General features: G+C 39.7%; 1 protein-coding gene across 1 annotated transcript in view; it reads left to right on the top strand.

Annotated features, from left to right (window-relative positions):
• Positions 1–3,037: 3,037 nt before the first annotated feature.
• PRKG1 (protein kinase cGMP-dependent 1) overlaps positions 3,038–21,416 on the top strand; it is a gene marked incomplete at both ends in the record, with an annotated part of 1,336,641 nt that continues 1,318,262 nt past the window's right edge. The window contains one exon of the mRNA XM_084246048.1: positions 3,038–3,303. Coding sequence (XP_084102174.1) covers positions 3,038–3,303 — 266 coding nt within the window. The remainder of the gene's footprint in view (positions 3,304–21,416) is intronic.

Here is a 21,416-nt window from a genome sequence, read left to right as displayed (position 1 = left end):
ATGAAATGTATATTACATGTATCATAAGGAAAACAACTTTGGTAAAGATATTGAGTGTACCCCATTAACAAAGACTTTCAGTTTTTCTTGTCACTTGGATTCCTAGAAAAGTGAATAGTTTAATGCATTTCAGCTGGAAGCAGTGGTGCCCTGGAGATTAAGACTGAGCAAATCTGGATGCTATGTCCATGGGCCAATTACCTAATTTGACTAAACATCAATTTCTCCATGTATAAAATTGGAATTAATAATCCTTACCTTATGAGTCGTTGTGGGAATTAAAACCAGATAATCTCGTTAAATGCTTAGCCCAGTGCTGGCACATATTAAACATTCAATAAATATTTACAATCACTGTGGTCATTATTCAGCGCCAAGCAAAAATTAATTTTTAAAAATATTTGATTCTGACACAAAATTCTGCAAAATTTCTTTATTTATAATATTGAACCGAGTAACAGGTATTTAAGGACATAACCTCACTTCATTAACATTTTTTTTAGCATATTTCTTGGAGGGCACTAGATGGCGACCTTCCCCCTTAAGATAATAATAGTAAAAAAAACCCCAAAAAGTAAGCATTCATTAATTTTGCTTTGACAGTTGAAACAGTGTTGTAGATCTAAAAGCAAACAACAAATGGTAAAGTTTCATCTTTGAACACTAGTTTGTCAGAATTATGTAATATCTGACTTTTCAAGTTTTAAACTAAGAGCAGTTTGATAGAGAAAGTATCCTGCATGGGCATAGGGAATCTTGGGTTCAAACTTCTGCCTTTAGGTGATTTTGGCCTTTATCTTTCAAGATCTAATTTTTCTCCTTACAATATGAGGTGGTTGGGCTAGATCATCTTCAAAGTAGCTTCATCTCAAAAATGCTATGATTTTTAATAATTCAGTGTTTATTCTCCTAGTAGGCTGTCTTTTCTCAAGAGTGCCTTGTGCTCTAAATTAAATATTCCTTAAGCCAACGGATAAGATTTAATGTTACTAGATGCCAACATTACTTAAGTTAAAACGATTTATTAAAAAATTAAATTACTTTTGGAAGCCAGGGATAAATTTAGGGGCTTGAGGTGTGTGTGTGTAAAATGTTAGTCTAATGTTCCCTTTTTAATAAACCAGAGACATATACTTGGATAATATCTGCATTTAAGATAGTATGAGATATAAAAAACCTGTATAAAAAAGATAATGATGAAAAAAGCCTATCTAAGATTAAAACCTATTTAAAATCTATTAATATCTGTTCCATAAATAAAGTTGAACCTATGCCTAGATTTTTGGATGTGACAAAAAGCTTTTAAAATGTATTATTTTTAAATGTCAATTATGTTGAATGTTTCTAAAAGGATTATAATAGATTAAATTGTTTATGGATAGAACGAAATAGTAACTATGAAAAAGTCAGAGAATCCTTCCTCAAATACAGTGAGAAGGGGAAGCCAGTTTTCAGCATCTGGTTTGATCAAGAAATTCAGATGTGGTTTAAGTGCTTTTAATTTAAAATAATCAAATGAGTAGAAGTAACAGTCAATAATAAAGAAATCTCCAAAATAAATTTTGTGGTGTATTTATAAACGAGAGTGTATGTCTCCTTTTCCTTTATGTAAGTTATTTTAGACAAGGTAGAAAGATTTTTTTTTTCTAAATAGTTAGTGATGATATATATATTTTTTCTTTTAAAAGGGAATTTACTATTTCAGAGAGAATCCTTTGGTTTGTATGTATTTTTCTCCTAAGAAAAATTACAGATTTATTGATCTTTACCCGAAGAAATACTCCTACCTAGATAAACTCTTGAGAGCATTATATTTTGACAAAATGCTCCCTATGCCACATGCATATAAAAATAAGGTGTAGAAATTAGCAAATAATAAGGCTCAAATGGGTAGAAAAACCATTCTACACGTAGGGTGAAGCATTGGATGCAAAGGTGGGGGGGAAATTCTGATGATGAGAGATGCAGTTTCTCCCTAAATGGGAACCGATAGGGTGAGCCAGCAGTTTAGCCTTGGCGGCAGCCACTTCACAACCATGTTAGACGAGGTTGTGATATAATTTACATGATCAGTATACAATTTTAATTGTAGCAGATGAAATGAAATGCAGCCTCTATGAAATTTTACAATCAACGCATGTTTTTTTCTCTTTTCGGTAAACACTTGGCTAATTACCATATGCGTATTCATCCAACTTCCCCACCAACAATTTTAGTTCACTATTTCCTGTAAAATTGGATGTTGAAAAAAAAATGGAAATGCTATTGGTCGGTCATTCGTATCACTGGGCTCACAACCACAGGACTTCACAAAAAGAAACACACATACACACACACTCCCTTATCAAAGTGAGCAGAAGAGAAGTAAAAGCCGAAAACAAAGATGAAGTTAGGTAGGCTATTGTGTTTAATAATTGTGAAAGGTCACACACACAAACACACACACACACAAACACACACAAAGTCTTTAGGCTCCAGTTACAAGCGCTGCGTCATCTGCCAGATCACATGGTAATTGTTGCTATTTCAAGGATCAAGTGGCATAAAGCTCCCCCCACCCCACCCTACCCCACCCCTTTCCTTTGGTACCATATAGCGTGGAGGGGTGATGACTGTGTGATGGGGGAGACCAGGCTCTCGGCTCCAGCCCTCCCAGCCAGCCCGGGCTCTCGGTGGGGCGGCGCGCGCGCGTCTGTTCTCACGGAGTGATTGGGAAGGGGACGGGGGAGGGGGTCTCGGGGGAGGCAGGGCAGCTCTAATTGGTTTCTCAATGAAAGATAATCACCTATTCCCGGGAGAGGCTGCGGATTAGCACTCTGCCTCTCTTTTCGCTTTCAGACTTCACATCCTCCCTTCTGCGCTTTCCGTCCATTCAGCAGAAGTGGACTGAGGCGAGCGGCTCCTCGCGCGCCAGGGGCAGCCCTCGGCCGCGCTCGAGCACTCGGCGCCCATCCACTCGCCGCGCGCCCCCCGCCGCCCGCGGTCCTCCCGGCCGCCGCCGCCCGAGAAAAAGTTTCGCAGAGGGGCCAGGGCAAAAATGAGCGAGCTGGAGGAAGACTTTGCCAAGATTCTCATGCTCAAGGAGGAGAGGATCAAAGAGCTGGAGAAGCGGCTGTCAGAGAAGGAGGAGGAGATCCAGGAGCTGAAGAGGAAGCTCCACAAATGCCAGTCGGTGCTGCCCGTGCCCTCGACCCACATCGGCCCTCGGACCACCCGGGCGCAGGGCATCTCCGCCGAGCCGCAGACTTACAGGTCCTTCCACGACCTCCGACAGGCATTCCGGAAGTTCACCAAATCCGAAAGGTGGGTGCGGGGTGCGGGGGCGCGGCGGGCCGGGGCGGAGGCCCTGGTGCTGGTGGCCGGCGGCTGCTAGCGCCTCGGGGGGCTCCGGACGCCGCGGCCGAAACTGGCAGGCGCAGGGCGCCCCCTGGTCGCCGGGGCGCGCGGAGTGGGGGTGGCCCCCGAGGCCCGGGAATGGGAAGTGTTTATTTTTATTTCTGCCCATCACGTGCCGTCCTGGTCTCTGCCGGGCTGGGAAAGGCGAGCTCCTCCGGGAGACGCGCCCCTAGGGCGTGGGGGTGGGGAGAAGGACCGCGGAAAGTTTTCTCGCGCCGGCTAACTCCGCCGCTGCGCACCCCGCAGCGGCCGCTCGGTCTTTCGCGCCCCACTGCGGGGGCGCCCACGTTGGGGCAGAACCCTGTGCCTCTCCGGGCCCGGAGAACGTTCCCGAGGCGACCCCCGGACCCAGGCCTCGGGGCATGCTCAGTGGGGCTGCCGGAGCCTCCCGGGGAGGGGCGGCCGGAGGCTGGACCGGGATGGTTCGGTGGAGGGACAGAACTTGCTCGGAGTTGGAGCCCGGCGGGGAGGGCTCAGGGGCGGGGAGGCGGGACGGGCGCATCTCTGCTGCAGGATCCGGCCCGGGGATGTAGTTGGGGGAGGTTTATTCCCAGGGTGACTTTCCAGCAGTTGTGACAGCAGCACGTAGTTGCAGAGAAACCCACTTTGTGGATGTGCCTCTGCCTTGTTTGTATCCGTTACAGAAGTGCCACACCTCGGGCTGCCCCGGGCTTGGAGGCGCCTCAGTGACCTTGCACTTGAAGCATGTTGGGGGTTACTGGTCAGTCCTGTCTCTGGGTGTTTGTTCTTTCTAAATGTCTCCTTGGAAAAGTTGGGATGGAGGAAGAGGCTGTTTCTCCGGGCTCCAGGCTCCTTGCTTTCCTCCCCCAGGCACTTTAAGAGCCAAATCCTGGCAGTTCAGAGTTTTGTGTCGCTCTTTGGTTCTCGGCGTGCAGAAGAGGCTGGGTGATTTTTGGCCACAAGTAGGAAGCTTTTGCACTCCACTCGCCGCCTTCACCGGAGAAGCCTGATCGATTGGCTACAGCATTAAAGCGCCTCTGGACATTAGGGAGAGGAAGTGCAGACTCCAAAGCCCATTACTGGCTTTTAGTCTCTGGAAGTGCACGGCTGAAAGTGCATTTCTCAGGATATTGAATATTCCATTAGGCATGCCTTGATGCCCGCCTACCTCTTACCCCTTACCTCTTCTTAGATCACTTGGTGTCTGAGTTGGGGGTCCTCAGGGGACCCCTAAATTAGTCCTCCCCCTTAGCGCTCTGACTTTGAGACCAGCACTTTTAAAGACCATGTCCTCTTCCCCGGTCTCCACCCAAGCCAGTCTTATGACTCAAAGTCCTCCACTCTTCCACTGTACCCCTTCCTTGTCTGCTCTTGTGTATTATCGTGTGTGTGTGTGTGTGTGTGTGGGGGGGGGGGGGTTAAGGAGATTGGGTGGGTATTAAGAGCTGTTGGACTAGGACCAGAAGCTAGGAGAAAGTTGGAGGCAGGGCATGAATCAGGAGAAAGGATTCACCTTAGGAAATGCGGGTCCCTTCTGAACAGACGTCTCAGGGGCCAGTTTTCAGATTTCCAGTGACACTACATTATGAAATGATTCTGCCCACATGGCGCCTTTTGGCCAAGCCTGCCTTGAAAGTCCCTATCGAATGGAAACAATGGCATTCTTCCTTCTCTCAGGCCAAGATTGCAAACAGAGCTAATATTTGGCCTTGCCCTTGGTAGAGAAGCTACTGCTCCATCTGGCCTCAGCCTCAGCCGGGCTGCGCATTCCGCGGCCGCTGCCCTGCCCCGCGCTCAGCAGCTGGAATCAATCTGCCTACCTCCTTAAGAAGCCACTTCATCAGCGGTCACCAGGCAGCTGCTCGCCTCCGAGGGCTGCCGGGCAGGGGCTTTATCGCATTTTTGAAATTTCAGATCTCTGTGTCTGGGCTGTGGCCCTCAAAGAGCAACCGGCAACCACTTCCTAGCAGAGAAGAGATTTCACCAGGATCTGGAGAGGACAGGAGGAAACCCCCTCCCCCCACTTGAGCCTGCTAGCATTCAGAAGTTAGCTCTGAAAGAAGCCCCCCCCCTTTTTTTTGGGGGGGAGGGTGTGTGTGAGAGAGATTTCTCCAGGCACCAGCGTTGTTTTTGTATGTACTGGGAGGAAATGGGCGATCTTTCATTGGTACATATCTTTTTCTGTCCTTCATCCCTACTCCCTATGGTTCCAGTTAGGGATAGGGACAGTCATCACGAGAGCGGGTCATGAGCAGGGGAGGTGGAGGGCATATTTGGGCATATTTGCAGATTAGTAGCTGGAATGCTTCCGTACTTCCTCTCTGTTCTCATTTACTCTACGTTTGAGGGTAAACTTTTTCCCACTCAGCACTTAGTTTTGTACTTTCAAATGGAAGCATAGGGTGTATTTTCAGCAAGCTGACTCATTAGAGTTTAAATAATTTTGACAGGTATAATATATGGGGCCAGTAACCATTAGAATTAGGTACTCACTCTAGCACTGAAAGAAACAGTATTAACTTAGTTGTCTTAGAGGAGACACCTTATTTTAGCCAAGAAAGGAAATAATTAAAAAAATATATTTCTGGGATACAACATTTAACAACAAACAAGATATTTTCAAAGTAAAAGTGTATTTTTCAGGTATTTGGATTTGTGGAGTACGTGTTCCATCACCTCACATATTCCTTATTAAAAGCTCTGCCATCTTTATGGCCTTATTGGCCTCTTATGGCTCAAAGAGACTACATTTTTGCAAAGCTAATGTTCAGTTGCAGTTCCTGTAGAATTTTGGTGGTGACTATTCACAATACAGGTTCCTTTCAGACTTTACCAGGACACCCCACTTTTTATACTACCATAAAAGGAAATGTAGTTGAAAGTATAGACATTTTATTTGGTCAGCAGAATGATAAAAGAGCTTTTGTCTAGACCCACTGTTTTAGAAAATGATGCAATATAAAATATTTATGTAACAGGTGACAAAAATATCTGAAACATTTACTGCAGTGAAGGAATGGGAAAATCCACTAACTATTGTAATCAACTCAGTCCAATTAGCTAGATTTCCATGGGTCCACAGAGGGTAAAGGCACAATTTCCATTAAGAATGATCTAAGTATCTGAGGAATGCTTAGATGAAAATAATACCAGGGAAAGAGAAGATCTGTGCTCTCCACATAAGTATCAAGTGCACACTATGATGATCATGTTTAAAAAGAAAACATCCGACTTATTGCAGTACTCATTTTCAGATCCTTAGAAATGCCCAATAGGGATCAAGTGATTATGATTGAAAACTGTAGGCTGTTTTGGATAATGATGATGGTACTTTAAATTTATGTATCACTTTTTATGGAAAGTAACTCCAAGTATTTAATAATTTTTGTGACACCTGATTCTCTGTGTGCATATACTCCTTATCAAGAAATGCCAAATACCCTTAATTCTTTAATTCTGCCCAGTTTGGTCAGAGAACTGCACATAGTGTTTTTTTTTTTTTAAATTAGCTTAAACAAAGCGTGGAATCAATATTAATCTGTAACAGGGATAATAGTTATTTCCAAAACCATTTCAGCTGTTTTTGCCACAGATCCTTTGATTCTTGATGAATGGTATAAATTCATCATTTTGAACTTGAGCTTCCTGCCACTGGGACATGGATGCCTTGGGATAGATGCCCCAGAAAATGTGTTGCCTTTTACATCTCTGATTCAATTCAATTCAATTCAGGTCTTGTTTAACCTTCAGACTAAATCTAGGGATTGTCCTAATTTTCACATAAGCAACCTTAATGAGATGAATGGGTACCAGCTAAATTATGAGCTCAGCATATTGTTCAGATAGAAAATGCACGTGTTAGAATTGCAACCATTTTCCCAACTCTCACCTTTTGTGAACCGGCCAGTAGCTCACCTCAGCAATTAGTGTGTGACTTTAGATAAGAAAATCATTGCTGGGGAAGGTTGGGTTTGTTTGTTTGTTTGTTTTTTAATAAATTTAAAGTCATTATACAAAAGAAAGCAAAAAAATAGACAATGCACAACGTTTTAAGATAGCAGTGATAGCAATAATAAAGGCAAGCTTTAAAGCAATAAGAAAGCCAATTTTTTTTTTTTTACCTATACTAGACCCTTGTTTGCTGATTACAGCCCTAAAGGGCATCCAGACTTTTCACATAAATAATCTGAAGTTTGAGGAGTTAGGCCACTTGCCTAAAATCTCACAGCTAGGAAATGCCAGAGACAAGTTTCAACCCAAATCTCACAGTTTTTAGAGTTCAAGTTCTAAACTGCTATACTATATGACCTTGGAATCAGGCCAGTTCCATCATAGTGTAATTGGTGAATCCTTCCAAGTAACTCGAAATGAACCTGCCCTATATTCAAATAGGATTTAAAATGAAGTCTTAGCGCCAGCGCTAAACTAACCTAATGAAAAAGTGACCAGTGAGCCCTGTTAGCAGTACACACACCTCAGGTGTGCTGAGTCAGGCCAGGATTTTCTCAGGTGGTTCTGCTCTTGGGATTGCATGTTTTAGCTTTTCCATCTTCTCCTTTCTTCACCCATTTCTCCACTGCAGTGTATATAACATGCGGGGCTGATGAATATCATGGTTATGAAAGATGTGACAATGATCTTGGTGGTCTTTGGTTACCACTCATTATGCCCTTTCTCTTGCTCCTGGAAGACCCCTCATGTGGATACTTTCACCCCTGCCACTCCTACAGGCAGCACGAATTTATCACTAACTGATAACACAGCAGCAATGTGTAACTGGTTCTCTTTTGGAGTTTACACTGTGATGTTTTAATAGCAGTTTCTGGGAGAGGACATTGATTTTGTTTACTGGGATGAGAATATTTATGGTGAAGGATTAAGGGGAGGCAGGTTGATGAAGGAGGGGAAGGTTTTGGGCAAGATGACTTGACTTGCTAAAAACACCTTGTGTCTTGCCACGTGTCATTTGAAGAGGATGTATCAGCATAAGCGCTTCAATCTTGTTTCAGTCAAAGCTGTACTGGAGGCAGGTGGCACCCTGGTTTCAGTGATGAGAAACTGAGCAAATCATTACTGAAGTGCCTTTTCAAGTGCCTCAGAAACGGGACCAGAAAGAAAATTAGGTTTCTTAATTTTGCATCAGAACCAAATTTGGTAAATTTATGTTTTCAACTTCTCATCTGTTTATATTATTATTGAAGACACATTTACTTCATGTTTGGGATCTTGTGCACTTTCAAATCTATTTGTAGTACACAGGATTTTTTGCTCTATTTGAATACGTGATTAAATATAAGCTTGGATATGTAGGTTGAAAGTTGATATTTAATCATGTATTCATTAGAAATGTGAGTGACCCTCATGAAAGTATTTCTAACAGATCTGAAAAAACAAAAGATGTCATACCTTTTTTCTCCCCTGTGATCAAGACCTGTCCTCTTACATACTGTGTAGAACGGGCTGAGAGAGCATTAGACCATTTTTTTGGATAAAATTTGATGATTTCAAAGTTGCTTAGAGTATGAATTATTATTTTCATTTGCCATGGAGAATGTGCTCATCAGAGTTCAGGACCCGTTGTTATCTGGGTTTCTTGTGGCTCTTGGAAATTACTGTGAGCTCTGAGATAAACCAGGGATAGCATATCCTGTTTCACGAAAGTGAAAGCTCAGATGTTTGGGAATTGTCAAAAAGGAGTGTTAATTAACCTTGGGTCTTGCTGTGCTGTTGGTTCCTAAATAGGAAAGAGGCTGTGTGTGTGTGTGTGTGTGTGTGCGCAAATATGTTTAACATATACACACAAATTACTCAGTATATGATTGTACACTTTTTTTTTTTTAAAGAACACTTCTTATAGAAGTAGTTATTCTGAGACACCACAAGCTTGCCCATACCAGTTTTTTTTTTTCTCCCCCTGTGGAAAGGAAGGTTTACTTCTTAGACTACTATGGATTAGATCATAACATCTTGTAATTTTTCAAATGCCTGCACGGGGTATTGGTGCAGAGCCTGATTTTATGTACCAGAACAGGACACTGGAACCAATATTTGTTATCCTTTGTCAAAGTGCTACCTTCATTTACCTGGTGGTGGTTCTTCTACTTTGCTTTTGGATCTCTGGATTTTGCATGTCTTTCTGTGTTTCTGCTTTGTAGCTTGACAGCTGTAACTCCTGCCAGACCTATTTCATCTGCAAAAATCATGTAATAGCAAAAGAGGATAGGATTCTTGCTCAAAATATTACTCCAATCTTTTAAAATCTCCCATGTCTTTAGATATTTGACAACTTGAATTCCTAAAATTTTAAAGAGGTATTACTCATATTGAAAATATATGCGGCTTTAAAATAATTGTTGAATGAAAAATTGATAAATCAGAAAATGTTTGTTTGAAATAGAGTTGCTGGGCCTCCCCTGGTGGTGCAGCGGTTGAGCACTGGACTGAGAAGCTGCCCGCAGCCTTTGTAGCTCCAGTTCTATCCCCGGCCACTGGCCAGGGTCCCACATGGCGCACAGACCTCTCCTGCCCCACCCGCTGCTCCCCTCAGCAGTGTATTTTGTCAGTCTGCCTGTTCTGTACCCCATTCTGGCTCTGGTGAATTCTCTCATCCTCACGCACTTCTCACTGTACCCTGTGCTTGCATAAATAAATAAATAAATCTTTAAAATAAATAAATAAATAAATTTATTTTCTTACATTGCTGTTAATTTTATAAAGTATTTGATTTCTCCCTTCAGGTATAGTCTCCGTAGTTTTCCCACCACATCACCCATGATCCATCAGTCCCTTGTGCTCTTCCCTCCACTGTTTTGCCTCCCTCCTTCCCCATCCTCTGCTATATGCCTCAGATCTATATGGTCAGTTTGCTGACCTTTTGGTTTCTTGATATTCTACATATAAGTAAGACCATCCTATATTTCTCCTTTCCTTATGACTTATTTTGCTTCCCATAGTCCCTTCCAGCTTCAACCATTTTGCTGTGAATGGCATGAGTTTATCTTTTTGATTGCTGAGGGGTATCCCATTGTATATATATACCACATCCTCTCAATCCATTCATCTGTTTGGGGCATTCAGGTTGTTTGCATATCTTAGCTATAGTAAATAGTGCTACAATAGACATAGGAGTGCGGATTTCCTTTCAAATTAGTGTTTTTATGTCTTTGGGTAGATTCTTAGCAGTGGAATCACTGGGTCATATGGTAGAGCCATTTTTAGTGTTTTAAGGAACCTCCACACAGCTTTCACAGTGGCTGGACAAGTTTGCCTTCCTACCAGCACAAACTGTTCACCACATCCTCGCCAGCATTTGTTTTTTCTAGTTTTTTTTTTTTTTTAATATTGGCCATTTTCACAGGTTTGAGATGGTATCTCATTGTGGTTTTGATTTGTATTTCCCTGACCATAAGTGATGTTGAACAATTTTTTAAATGCCTGTTGGCCATTTGCATTTCTTCTTTGGAGAAGTCAGTTCATCTTTCTTACCTGATTTACCACCCTCCTACGTAGGCCCCTTCTTTTCTGATAACTATTTTGCTTTTGTATTATAAGAATTTTTTTCTTTTTATGTAGCTCATTTGTTTCTTCATGTATCACATGTAAGTGAAATCACACTGTGTTTCTTTCTCCATCTGACTTATTTTGCTAAGCATAGTATCCTCTAGTTGTATCCAGGTTATTGCAAATGGCAGGATTTCATCTGTGAAGCCTTTGTTTAGAGCATTTTGATTTGTATATTCTTGGAAATTAGTCCCAAGTAGTTAATATGTTCATCCTGGGAGTTGTTGACTTTTATTTATCTACATTTTATTTTATTTTTTTAAATTCAAGTAACATTGCATTATAACATTGTGTGATTTTCAGGTGTATATCACTATTAATCAACATATATAAATACTGCATTGAGTTCACCATTAAAAGTCTAAATCTATCTTTCACACTACCATTATCCTCTCCCCCCCCCCCATTTACCCACCACCCCCCTTCTGGTAACCACTCATTGGTTTTATAGTCCAAACGTTTATTTGTGTTGCATTTAGTTCATCTCTTTGTTTTCTCTATATGTTATATATGAGTGAAATCATATGGTATTTGTCTTTTTCTGTTTGGTTTATTTTACTAAACTTAAATTCCCTCTAGGTCAATCCATGTTGTTGCAAATGGCAGAATTTCATCTTTTTGTAGCTGAATAGTATTCCATTGTGTTTATATGTCACATATTCTTTATCCATTCATCAGTATAAAGATGCTTAGATTGTTTCTAGTTCTTGCCTATTGTGCATAATGCTACAATAAACATGGTGGGTGCAAATATGTGTTAAAATTAGTGATTTTGTATCAGAAGTGGGAAAACTGGATTATATGCAATTTCTCTATTTAATCTTTTGAGGAATCAAATGGTTGTACCAATTTATATTCTCACCCAGTAGAAGAACTGGGGTATAGGCCAGATTGCAGGGGTTGAGAGGATTCACCAGAGACAGAGTGGGGAGCAGGAGGATTTACTTAAAAACACTGCTGAGGGGAGCAGCAGGTGAGTCAGGAGAGGTCTGCTGTGCCATATGTGGGTTAGCTTGCTGGCCGGGGATCTTACTGAGCCCATAGTGGTCATGGCAGTGAGATGTAAACCCAAGGCCACCAAGGAGGCTCCTCATTTGAGCGTTTATTAAGGCAAATCCAGTAAGATTACTATAATTAACTTGTTATGACTTAATTTGAATTTTTTACTTGTGATAAGGATTATACAACTACAGTTCTTAAATTCTGTGCTCAGTCTTCTCGCTAATACAAACTACCCCTCCTTTCTAGCTCAATTTAGACAGTGCTTCAAAATGTGTTTTAAATCCTCAGATGTGTCTTTATTGAAGGAGTCTGACCTCAAATGCTCCAAAAATGCTGCCAACAAACCTTACAAGGATCCTAAAAAATACTCGTATATTTGTCTCTTACAAAATATTTGTAAGCGGTTTAGTCAACTATGTGCTACAGTTATTGTCTAATGAGCAAATCTAAAGCCTTTGGGTAAGTGTTAATATCTTTCCTGATGCCTCTTATGGCCCCGTGGTGTGGGTAATGCCAATTTCATGTATCACATGGCCTCAAGGAACTTGGCAATATATGCTAAAAATTCTCAAAATAGAAAATTCTTTTTTATCTTAGGTTGTAACCCCCTTGGTAGAAACCAGGTCTGTTTACAGTAAAAATTCCATCTAAATAAAATGTGCAGTTTTCTATACTTTCTCCACATGCTAATTTTCAGAGAGAGGCTAAGAACAGCACATAGCTAGAAAGTATTAAAAACAAATTAAAGAAAAAGCCTGCGCTGTCTAGAGAATTAAACCACTTCACATTTAACTCAGTCTCCTTAGAGAATAAGACCACTCTAAAATATTCAATACAATATGCTGTGTCCTTTCCTGGCAGATTTCAACTATGGTGTCATGACATCGTGGTATGTATTTGATGGGTTGTGAAGTTAAAATAAGTAAATAACAGTTTTAGAATCAAAGTGCATGAATTATTTGTTTCTTAGGAAATAATAATGAGTGCAGTCACAGGCTTTTCCCTCTGGATAGCCTTTTACTTGCTTTCTGATTAGCTGTCTTGACTGGTAGGATTACACATACATGGCAGGAAATTGCACATATCCACAGATGGTCTAGTCTTTTCACAAGAGTGTTTCCCACTTGTGAACATCATCCATTGTGTGAGTCATTGCAAAAAAAAAAAATTGAGAAATTCTTACCTAAGATATGGTCTTAAAATGAAAAATACTGACTTCATGATGCTTAACGTTACTGATAATAATAGGTGTTGCATTCACTATACCCTACTTGGCAAGTATACTTCACAGCAAATTTCCCAGAGTATAATGCTCTCATTATTGGTGGCACTAGGGATGCTTCAAGTTGGTACACAGTGAATTCATTTTATATTAGCAATTAGGAATTTTAATAAGCATTGGAGGAAAATAAGTAACAGTCACATCAAATCCTTGCTGCATGGTTGTATTTGCTTAGAATAAGACTAAGTTTTAAGAGTTTATAGGTTCTTAAGAAATAATGTAAAAATACATAGAGAGGTTTGGGGAAAGACTGTTTTAAAGTCATTTTCAATAGGGAACAGAGCATATTATTTTCATGTTTATCTTGCCCTCTTTTTGAAGATTCTAACTAATTGAGCCCCTCTGTCCACATCTTTGGATGATTCCCTAGATAGCTGTTTGTCATCTTCTCAGCAGGAATTGGAATGGGAACATGGAATTAGATGGAAATGGTAGCTTTTATAAAATACTCTCTTGTTTTGAACATTAATTAATCTACTTCAAAATTATTAGTATATTGTCAGAAAAACTTATGCTTTTCCCCATTTATGCATTCCTTTGCCATGCCACAGCAGGGCCTATAGTTGAAAAGAGAGTGAGACAATAATAAAGGGGTGCTTGCCCGCTCTCTCCATCCACCTGGGCTCCATGAAGGGTGGCTTCTAGTACTTTCCCCAGGGCTCACTCTTTTACCCTAAGAGTGCCTAAGACTGAAGGATCATAGTAAAATATATGGTGCTGTTTTCCCTTCTTTCTTTGTAAAAATACAATTTGGAAAAAGCATGGAAAGAAAAATCATAAAATACAAAATGCAAATTTGTTTTTCTGTTGCCTGATGTCCTTTACTTGTGAGAAAGGAGAATAACTTCAACAATGACAAAGAGTTTTAAAAATCATTCTTCAAAGAAAGGCTTTGTAGAAAAATGAGATAAATATGAGAAAGAGGGCTCTATTACAGGCAGGAGGAAGAATTTGCACCAATTCAATCACTCAGGATATAGTGCAGGTTCTCTCTCTATCCATTAAGAAAGGGAGTCCTTAGGATTTGACTATATATTGGTCCTCTCTAAAATGTAAAGGGGCTTAACGTGTCCAGGTGGGAACAAGGGAGGGCAGGTGAGGAGCAGGGAGAGGGGGAGAGGAAGAGCGAGGGTGAGATTTCAATAAGGACCACTAGATGGCAGCAGGAGCATACAATTTAACAATTGTGCAGCTATTGCTAGTATTGTAGTTTAGAATGGCCTTTAGTTGAATTTCAAAATATATTCTCCAACATAAAACTTTCTTAATGTCAGGATTCAAGGTTGGAAAGTGCATCATCAAATAAATATGATATCATGTTTTTCAAATTAGTATTGACTTGGGGGAATGGTTTTAAAAAGCGAAAGTGAAGTCTTCTCTAGTTTGTCTTGAGGAAAAGAAAAACAGTAGTGCTCTTTGCAGTGAGAGTTCTTTGAACATTGTTATCAGTCTGAGGGAAATTCCTAAAACCCCTATGAGGAAAACACTGGACTCTCATTTGAGAAAAATAATGGAAAGGAAGACTGAGAAATAATGGAAAGTTAATCGTAAAAAACGTGTGAAGAGATAGAATAATAAAGTTAGTGGCTTTCTACTCACTCCCTCATCCTCCCTAAAGAACTTAAAGACCATTATAGTAAGAAAAAGTTAGATCGGTTATTAGATGAAACATATAATAGCTTTTATAGGTTGCTTGATCTCCTTGACAGTTCTGTGTTTCTAGAATATAATTAAGTAAATTGTAATATGACCTGTTGTAGTCTGAGGTCCCTTTTAGAAAATTTGTACTTTAATAATCTAGTTAGTGTGATTAGTTGTATCTAAATATTTTTAAGAGGAAAATAAAGTGTTTTGTGAGATGCCTTAAATATCAGCTGCCTTTCAACAGTCTTAGGGTAAAAAAGACTAGTGTAGCCTGATCCACCACAAAGGATAAATTGTGGGTCATATATAATGGACTGTAAGTTTTCAAATCAATATTCCCTTGGAAAGTTCCATTCAGTCTTCCTGTAAGAGGCTATTTCATTCAATCTGTGACCCCTCTCATGTGAAACACCCAGGAGACTGGAAGTAAATCAGACTTGCTGATGGCATCGTTGCTGATTTAATGCTGAAGAGATATGTACTTATTTTGGTTTGTCTCAGCAACCAAGGGTCAATGCCAAAATGAGGTTGCACGATGGGTAAAGAGATGTTGGTTTTGGTCTCTTTAATTGACCTTGTAGGATTGGAAAGGAAGTTTTCCGCTATCCCTCTGGTTTCTTCTCTGGCTGGTAGAGCAATTGAATTAACATCAGATAGATGATGATGATGACGACGATGATGATGATTACTGCATAGAAAAACTGGGGTATAGGCCAGAGGTGCAGGGAATGAGGGGATTCACCAGAGACAGAGTGGGGATCACAGGCAAATCTACTAAAATACACTGCTGAGGGGAGCAACCGCAAGACAGGAGAGGTCTGCTGTGTCATATGTGGGTTAGCTTCCTGGCTGGGGATGGAACTCAGGCCATTACTGGTGATAGCACTGAGACTCCCTAGGCCACCAGGGAGTGCCCCCCACCGCCCCAAATCAGATAGATTACTAGAAGAAAAGTAAAATTGTAATTCCATATGTGTGGACAGTCTATATGGTTATAAATTCTAAAGCAAAAGAAGACAAAACTGGGGTTTTTAATCCTGAGCTAAGGACTGGAAGAGAGGCCTGGAGCTTTAAGGAACTAGGAGGGAGACTCACCTGGACTGAAGGATCTAATGTTCTGTAATTAGATGTTTGCCCTGCTCTATAGATAGGTTTCTCCAATAGCAAGGTCATTTCTGGAGAAATCTGAAGTCTGAGCAGTACCTCCAATTATCATTCTTCTGTGTAGTTATAGGAGTAATAAAAGTTTCTCTCCAATCTGAAGGGCCTTGATTGACCTTAGCTCATGTCAGTGTGCATATCCTGAGAAATTTAGCTCTGGACATCTTGGGCAAGCCTGCCTTTCAGGCTCTTGACTCATCTGCTGTGTTAGATTGTACTTAGATAAGCAAGCAGGAGCAAAAATAGAGACAAGTTAAACTGTATTTTGATACCCTATATAAGAGTAAATTGCCTTTGTCAAAAGTACAGTGAAGCTCTGTGATTATATTTATTTGAAGCTCTTGATATATAAAAATTCTCTGTGGGCCAGTAATTTATATTTTTCCTGGGTTAGAAACAAAAATTGCTAAATAATCTAGACTGTGAGAGAAGATAAAAGGTATATTTAATGCAGGGTGTGCTTTCTGCTGTCTTCAGGACCCCCCCCCCCAAAAAAAAAAATCTAGTCTCCATTAGACATGGTGAAGCAAAAGATAAATAGAATAGCTTTTGTTTGCTCTGATCTTTCTGGTTTGTTATCAAGGCAAGACAGATTCCTAAAGTATGGAGGCAGGGTTTGAAGCACCCTGCCTTGAAATCTTGTGGTTATCTAATCTCACCATCTGGTTCCCAGTATCATGGGGAATGTCTACGCAAGATGAGACAGACTGTGCACTTAAAACTAGAGCAATCAGAAAAAAATGTTTCTTTTGTGTGGTTCTGTATCCCTACTCACCACATTAAAATCTGGACCAGCTTTTTGATACTCGAGAGCATTCATTACTTCTCAAATTTGCTCATTTTAATCATGCCTTATGCTGTGTCTACTTCCTTGATTCTTTTAATTCCCAAAGTGATGAATGCTAGTTGTCAGATATTGGAAACATACACAAAATTCATCTTCAGACTCTTCACCTGTCCTCCAATAGGCAGCCAGAATTAACTTTTCTGTACATTTGTGCAAATCTTTATATAGAGAGAACTTCCTAGCCCACTTGGAGAGTTCTAGTCTTTGTTTTTAACCTGGAGCAGGCTCATTTCATAATACTCCTCAGCAACCTGCTGTTTTTGCTTCATGACAGCTCCTAGTACTTTTTCCAGTCTAGTCTGTTTTAGTCTTTCTAATAGTTATGTAGCCATCTATAGTTTTCAGCTGTTAATATTGATAATTATTTGTTTTGTCTGTTACAAGCATAAACATTGCTGCAGATGATCTTCACATATGCAGTTCCTCATATGTTTTTTATTTACATATGGGATAAATTCCAAGAAGTAAGTGTATTAGATCAAAAACATTGATAGGTTTTAGTGTAACTTTTTAATTTTATGTGATTATGTGTACACTTTCCATATCACATATATGTCCCCTATTATTAAAAATTAAAGGTGTTCTAGTGGCATTGGCAAGGTTAGTCTTCTCTATTTAAGAAAGAACTTTTAAAAAATCAATCATATAAGCATTGCAATAAGATATGCTTTCTTTTTTATACTTAAGTTACATTCATGAGAACACTTTTTTTTGAAGTAATGTTTACATGCCCTTTCACTGTTCAGATTTATAAAGTCCATATTGTGCTTTTTGGCTTCATTTTTTTTTAAGTTGAATAAAACTCCCAAATTCCTGTAATGTGATTTTTGAAAGTAAGGATAAAATTGCTTCTATAGAGTGCTCTTAAACAACTAAAGTCCTTCTTTAACAATCACAATGATTTGTTTTTCTTTTATCAAAATACATTTTTGATACTTTAAGGATTCTGAGGATTGCTCCCATTGGGAAAATAACAAATTCCAAGTCTCTCAGTTACTTTTTTTTTTAAAGGCTAGTGGGAGGATTTGGACATATATGGTATTGAAAATACTCGGTGGCGCTTTCTTTTTATAGGATGGTGACCTCTAGTAGAGTTTTCTTTCCTTTCTTTCTTTAGATCATTGTCATGATATTAGACTAGATTTACTCAAAGATAGCTTTGCAAACTCTCATTTGGATTAGTAGTCAATCATATTAAAGGTAATCAATTATGAGATTGAAACCAAATCGTAAAACTGTTTTTGGGGAGTAGAAAGAGTAAGTTCAGAAATTTTAGCACATTTTTATCAAGACAAGACCTGAGAATATATCACGAATTAAAACAACAGGTTTGAGGCTCACAGGGCTGAGGTTGAACTTCTTCATCAGTTGTGTGATTTTACACAAATTACTTCATTTTTCTGAGCTTTAGTGTCAACATTTTAAAAATAGGGCTTTTTCCCCATAAGGCATTGTATATACCACAGATACTCCATAGGTATTTGTGAAATAACAAAAGGTGATGAGTGTAAAGTGCTAGGTACAAGTGTTAGCAAGTTAACAATAGAAGGCTTAAAAAGTTTTAGAGGTTTTTAAAAACTTTAATGCTGGTATTAACAAATTATAGAACTTCATACCTGTGAACAGTTTTAGGCGATATCCTTGCTCAAACCCTTTGATTGAGAAAAGAAAACAAAATAGAACATTAGTAACAAGAAAATCCAGAAAGAATTTTTTTCCTTTCCACAATCAGAAAGTTTGTGATTTGTCAATGATGCAAAGCATGTAAGTACTAAAGCTGGGATTAAATCCCACATCTCTTATTTGCCATTCCAACTCTCCTGAATTTTGTCTTAAACATTGTAAACGATGAGTGAAATAGGAAAACTACACATTTGTAAATTGCAGCAATGAGACAGTGGAAATGAGGTTTTTTAAAAATCAAAATGTGCATGAATGATCAGGCCTGGCAGAGCTAAGGTCAGATGAGTATCTGACCAACTCTAGATGACCTTTGTGCAAGTTTTTTACAGGAGCTGTTTCTTAGAGACCCTGGGTTAAAATGAAACACCGTTGTGCATTGCCCATCAGGGATGATAAGGTAGGAACACTGAGGGGGCCCACAGTGTCAGGCTCCTGAAGACACTAGGGACCCTGGAATGACCCTGAGAGGGAGATTCTAGTTTTGGAAACTTTCTGGAGCCAGGAGTAATCAATAGCTGTGCATATTGTGTCAGACTGGAATTTTATTTCCTAAAATGTGGTTGGGTATATCTAATAGAGTTGTAAGTCTAAAGATTTGGTTGAAAAATTCCTTGTAGATGTTTTTAATAGTGCAGTAGACTTCAATTTATAAGCCTGAATGCTAGAGGGGAAAAAAAACATTTTTTTATAATAAATTTTATTTTTATATTCCCCATACAATTGCAACCCCCTTATTTTGACCCCAATCCCTCCCCTCCCGCCCTCTACCCCCCATAGAGTGTCTCTGGTTCATAGTTTTTTGTTGATTTTGATTTTCACTTTCTTATAGTTGTTCATTTTCCTGGTCCCTTATTTAAGTTTTCTAGATTCCTGCTATGAGCGAGACCATCCGGTATTTTTCTTTTTCTTTCTGGCTTATTTTGCTGAACATGATCCCTTCCAGCGCCATCCATGTTGCTGCAAATTTCATGTGTTTATCTTTTGTGAATGCTGAGTAATATTCCATGGTATATATGTACCACATCTTCTTGATCCAGTCATCTATTTTTGATCATTTGGTTTGTTTCTAAAGCTTAGCTATTGTAAATAGTGCTGCTATAAACATAGGGGTGCAGGTGCTCTTTGGAATTGATGTTTCTGTGTCCTTTGGGTAAATACCTAGGAGTGGAATTGCTGGATCATATGGAAGCTCTATGTTTAGTAGGTCCAGAAATCTCCACACAGCTCTCCATAGTGGTTGGACCAGTTTGCACTCCCACCAACAGTGCAGGAGAGTTCCTTTTTCTCCACACTCTCGCCAACATTTGTTGTTGCTAGTTGAAAAAAACACTTTTAATGGGGTTCAGTGAGTGAGGTTCTTGGGTCCCTCCGAGAAAGACTGGCAGTTTCCTGTTCAGCAGCATGTGGCCGGTTTACTAAAGAAAAAGACATTAGTATGGACACAAACAGGCAATGGCTGCATTTTAAGGTTTATTAGGAAAAAAGATGCCTGCATAGACACAGGCAGGTAAAGAGATACAGTTGAAAGGGACAGGTTTATTTATTTATTTGTTTGTTTATTTAATTTTTTTGCCATCAGTTCTGTTTTATTCTAAATATTTAGAATTAGGGAGTTTTGAATAGAATGTGGAAATATATTTAAATTTACATGCATAAGTATGAATAATAACAGGAAAAATACATGGCCCCAAGGGGGGAAGTTGCAGTAGCCTTCCTTTTGACATGTAGCAATGCTAAGTGTTTTGCTATTATCCTTTTTTAAATTTTTTTAAAAATAATATATTCATTAATATATTCCATTTAATTATTTTTTTACATCATTGTTCCCTTTTTTGTAATGTTTGATTTCTCCCTTCAGGTATATAAGCTCCATAAAATTCCCACCACATGTATCAACATAAACTGTCACCATAGGCTCTGGTGCTCTTCCCTCCCCTGTTTTTCTTTTTTTTTTTTAAGATTTATTTGTTTATGCATACAAGAACTGGGGTATAGGCCAGAGATGTGGCGGGTGAGAGGATTCACCAGAGACAGAGCGGGTACAGAACAGGCAGAATGACTGAAATACACTGCTGAGGGGAGCAGTGGGTGAGTCAGGAGAGGTCTGCTGCACCATGTGGGTTGCTCCCTGACCTGGGATCAAACTTATGCTTCAGTGGCTGTGGACAGCTTCATAGGTTGTGTCTTAACCCCTTGTTCCACCAGGGAGGACCCCTTTCCTGTTTTGATCCCTCTCTTTCCTTCTGACTTATTTCACTGAGCATAAGCCCTTTCAGCTCCATCCATGTCACTGCAAATGGCATGAGTTTATCTTTTTTGATTGCTGAGTAGTATTACATTTTGTACATATACCACATCTACTTAATCCAGTCATCTGTTTTTGGGCATTTAGGTTATTTCCATATTTTAGCTCTTGTAAATAGTGCTGCAATGAACATGGGAGTGCAAGTGTCCTGAAAGGGACTGGTTTATTAGGGAAAATAGACACCATTATTGAGGCAGGTAGGCAATCTTAGGACAAGATCTGTGTTTTACCAGAGCAAGGAGTGTTATTATATAGTGTTCTTTGATGGGGATTAATTCCTTTGTGGAATTTTATCACTTTGGGATCAGCTTGTGTTGGTTTTCTATAATCATCAGTACCCCTGGCTTTTGACCTTGTAAAAACTTCCATCCTAAATTTTTCTATTCTAACCTTCCACAACTTTCACTTAATCATTTCTGTCTGTGCCTATCTCCCCAAGCTGACATTTAGCCTATACATTTGGGTATTGTCAGTGCCCGTTTGCAGTTTAGAGACTGGCTTTGCTGTATTTGAGCTTTTCCATTGGACAAATATTATTTGAGATTTTATTTCTACTAGGGCAGTTTGAGCTACTA

This window comes from Talpa europaea, assembly GCF_964194135.1.
Source record: "Talpa europaea genome assembly, chromosome: 10".
In the NCBI taxonomy this organism is placed as follows: Eukaryota; Metazoa; Chordata; class Mammalia; order Eulipotyphla; family Talpidae; genus Talpa; species Talpa europaea.
Note: the sequence above shows the minus strand (reverse complement) of the source record. Positions and strands in the feature narration are given on the sequence as shown.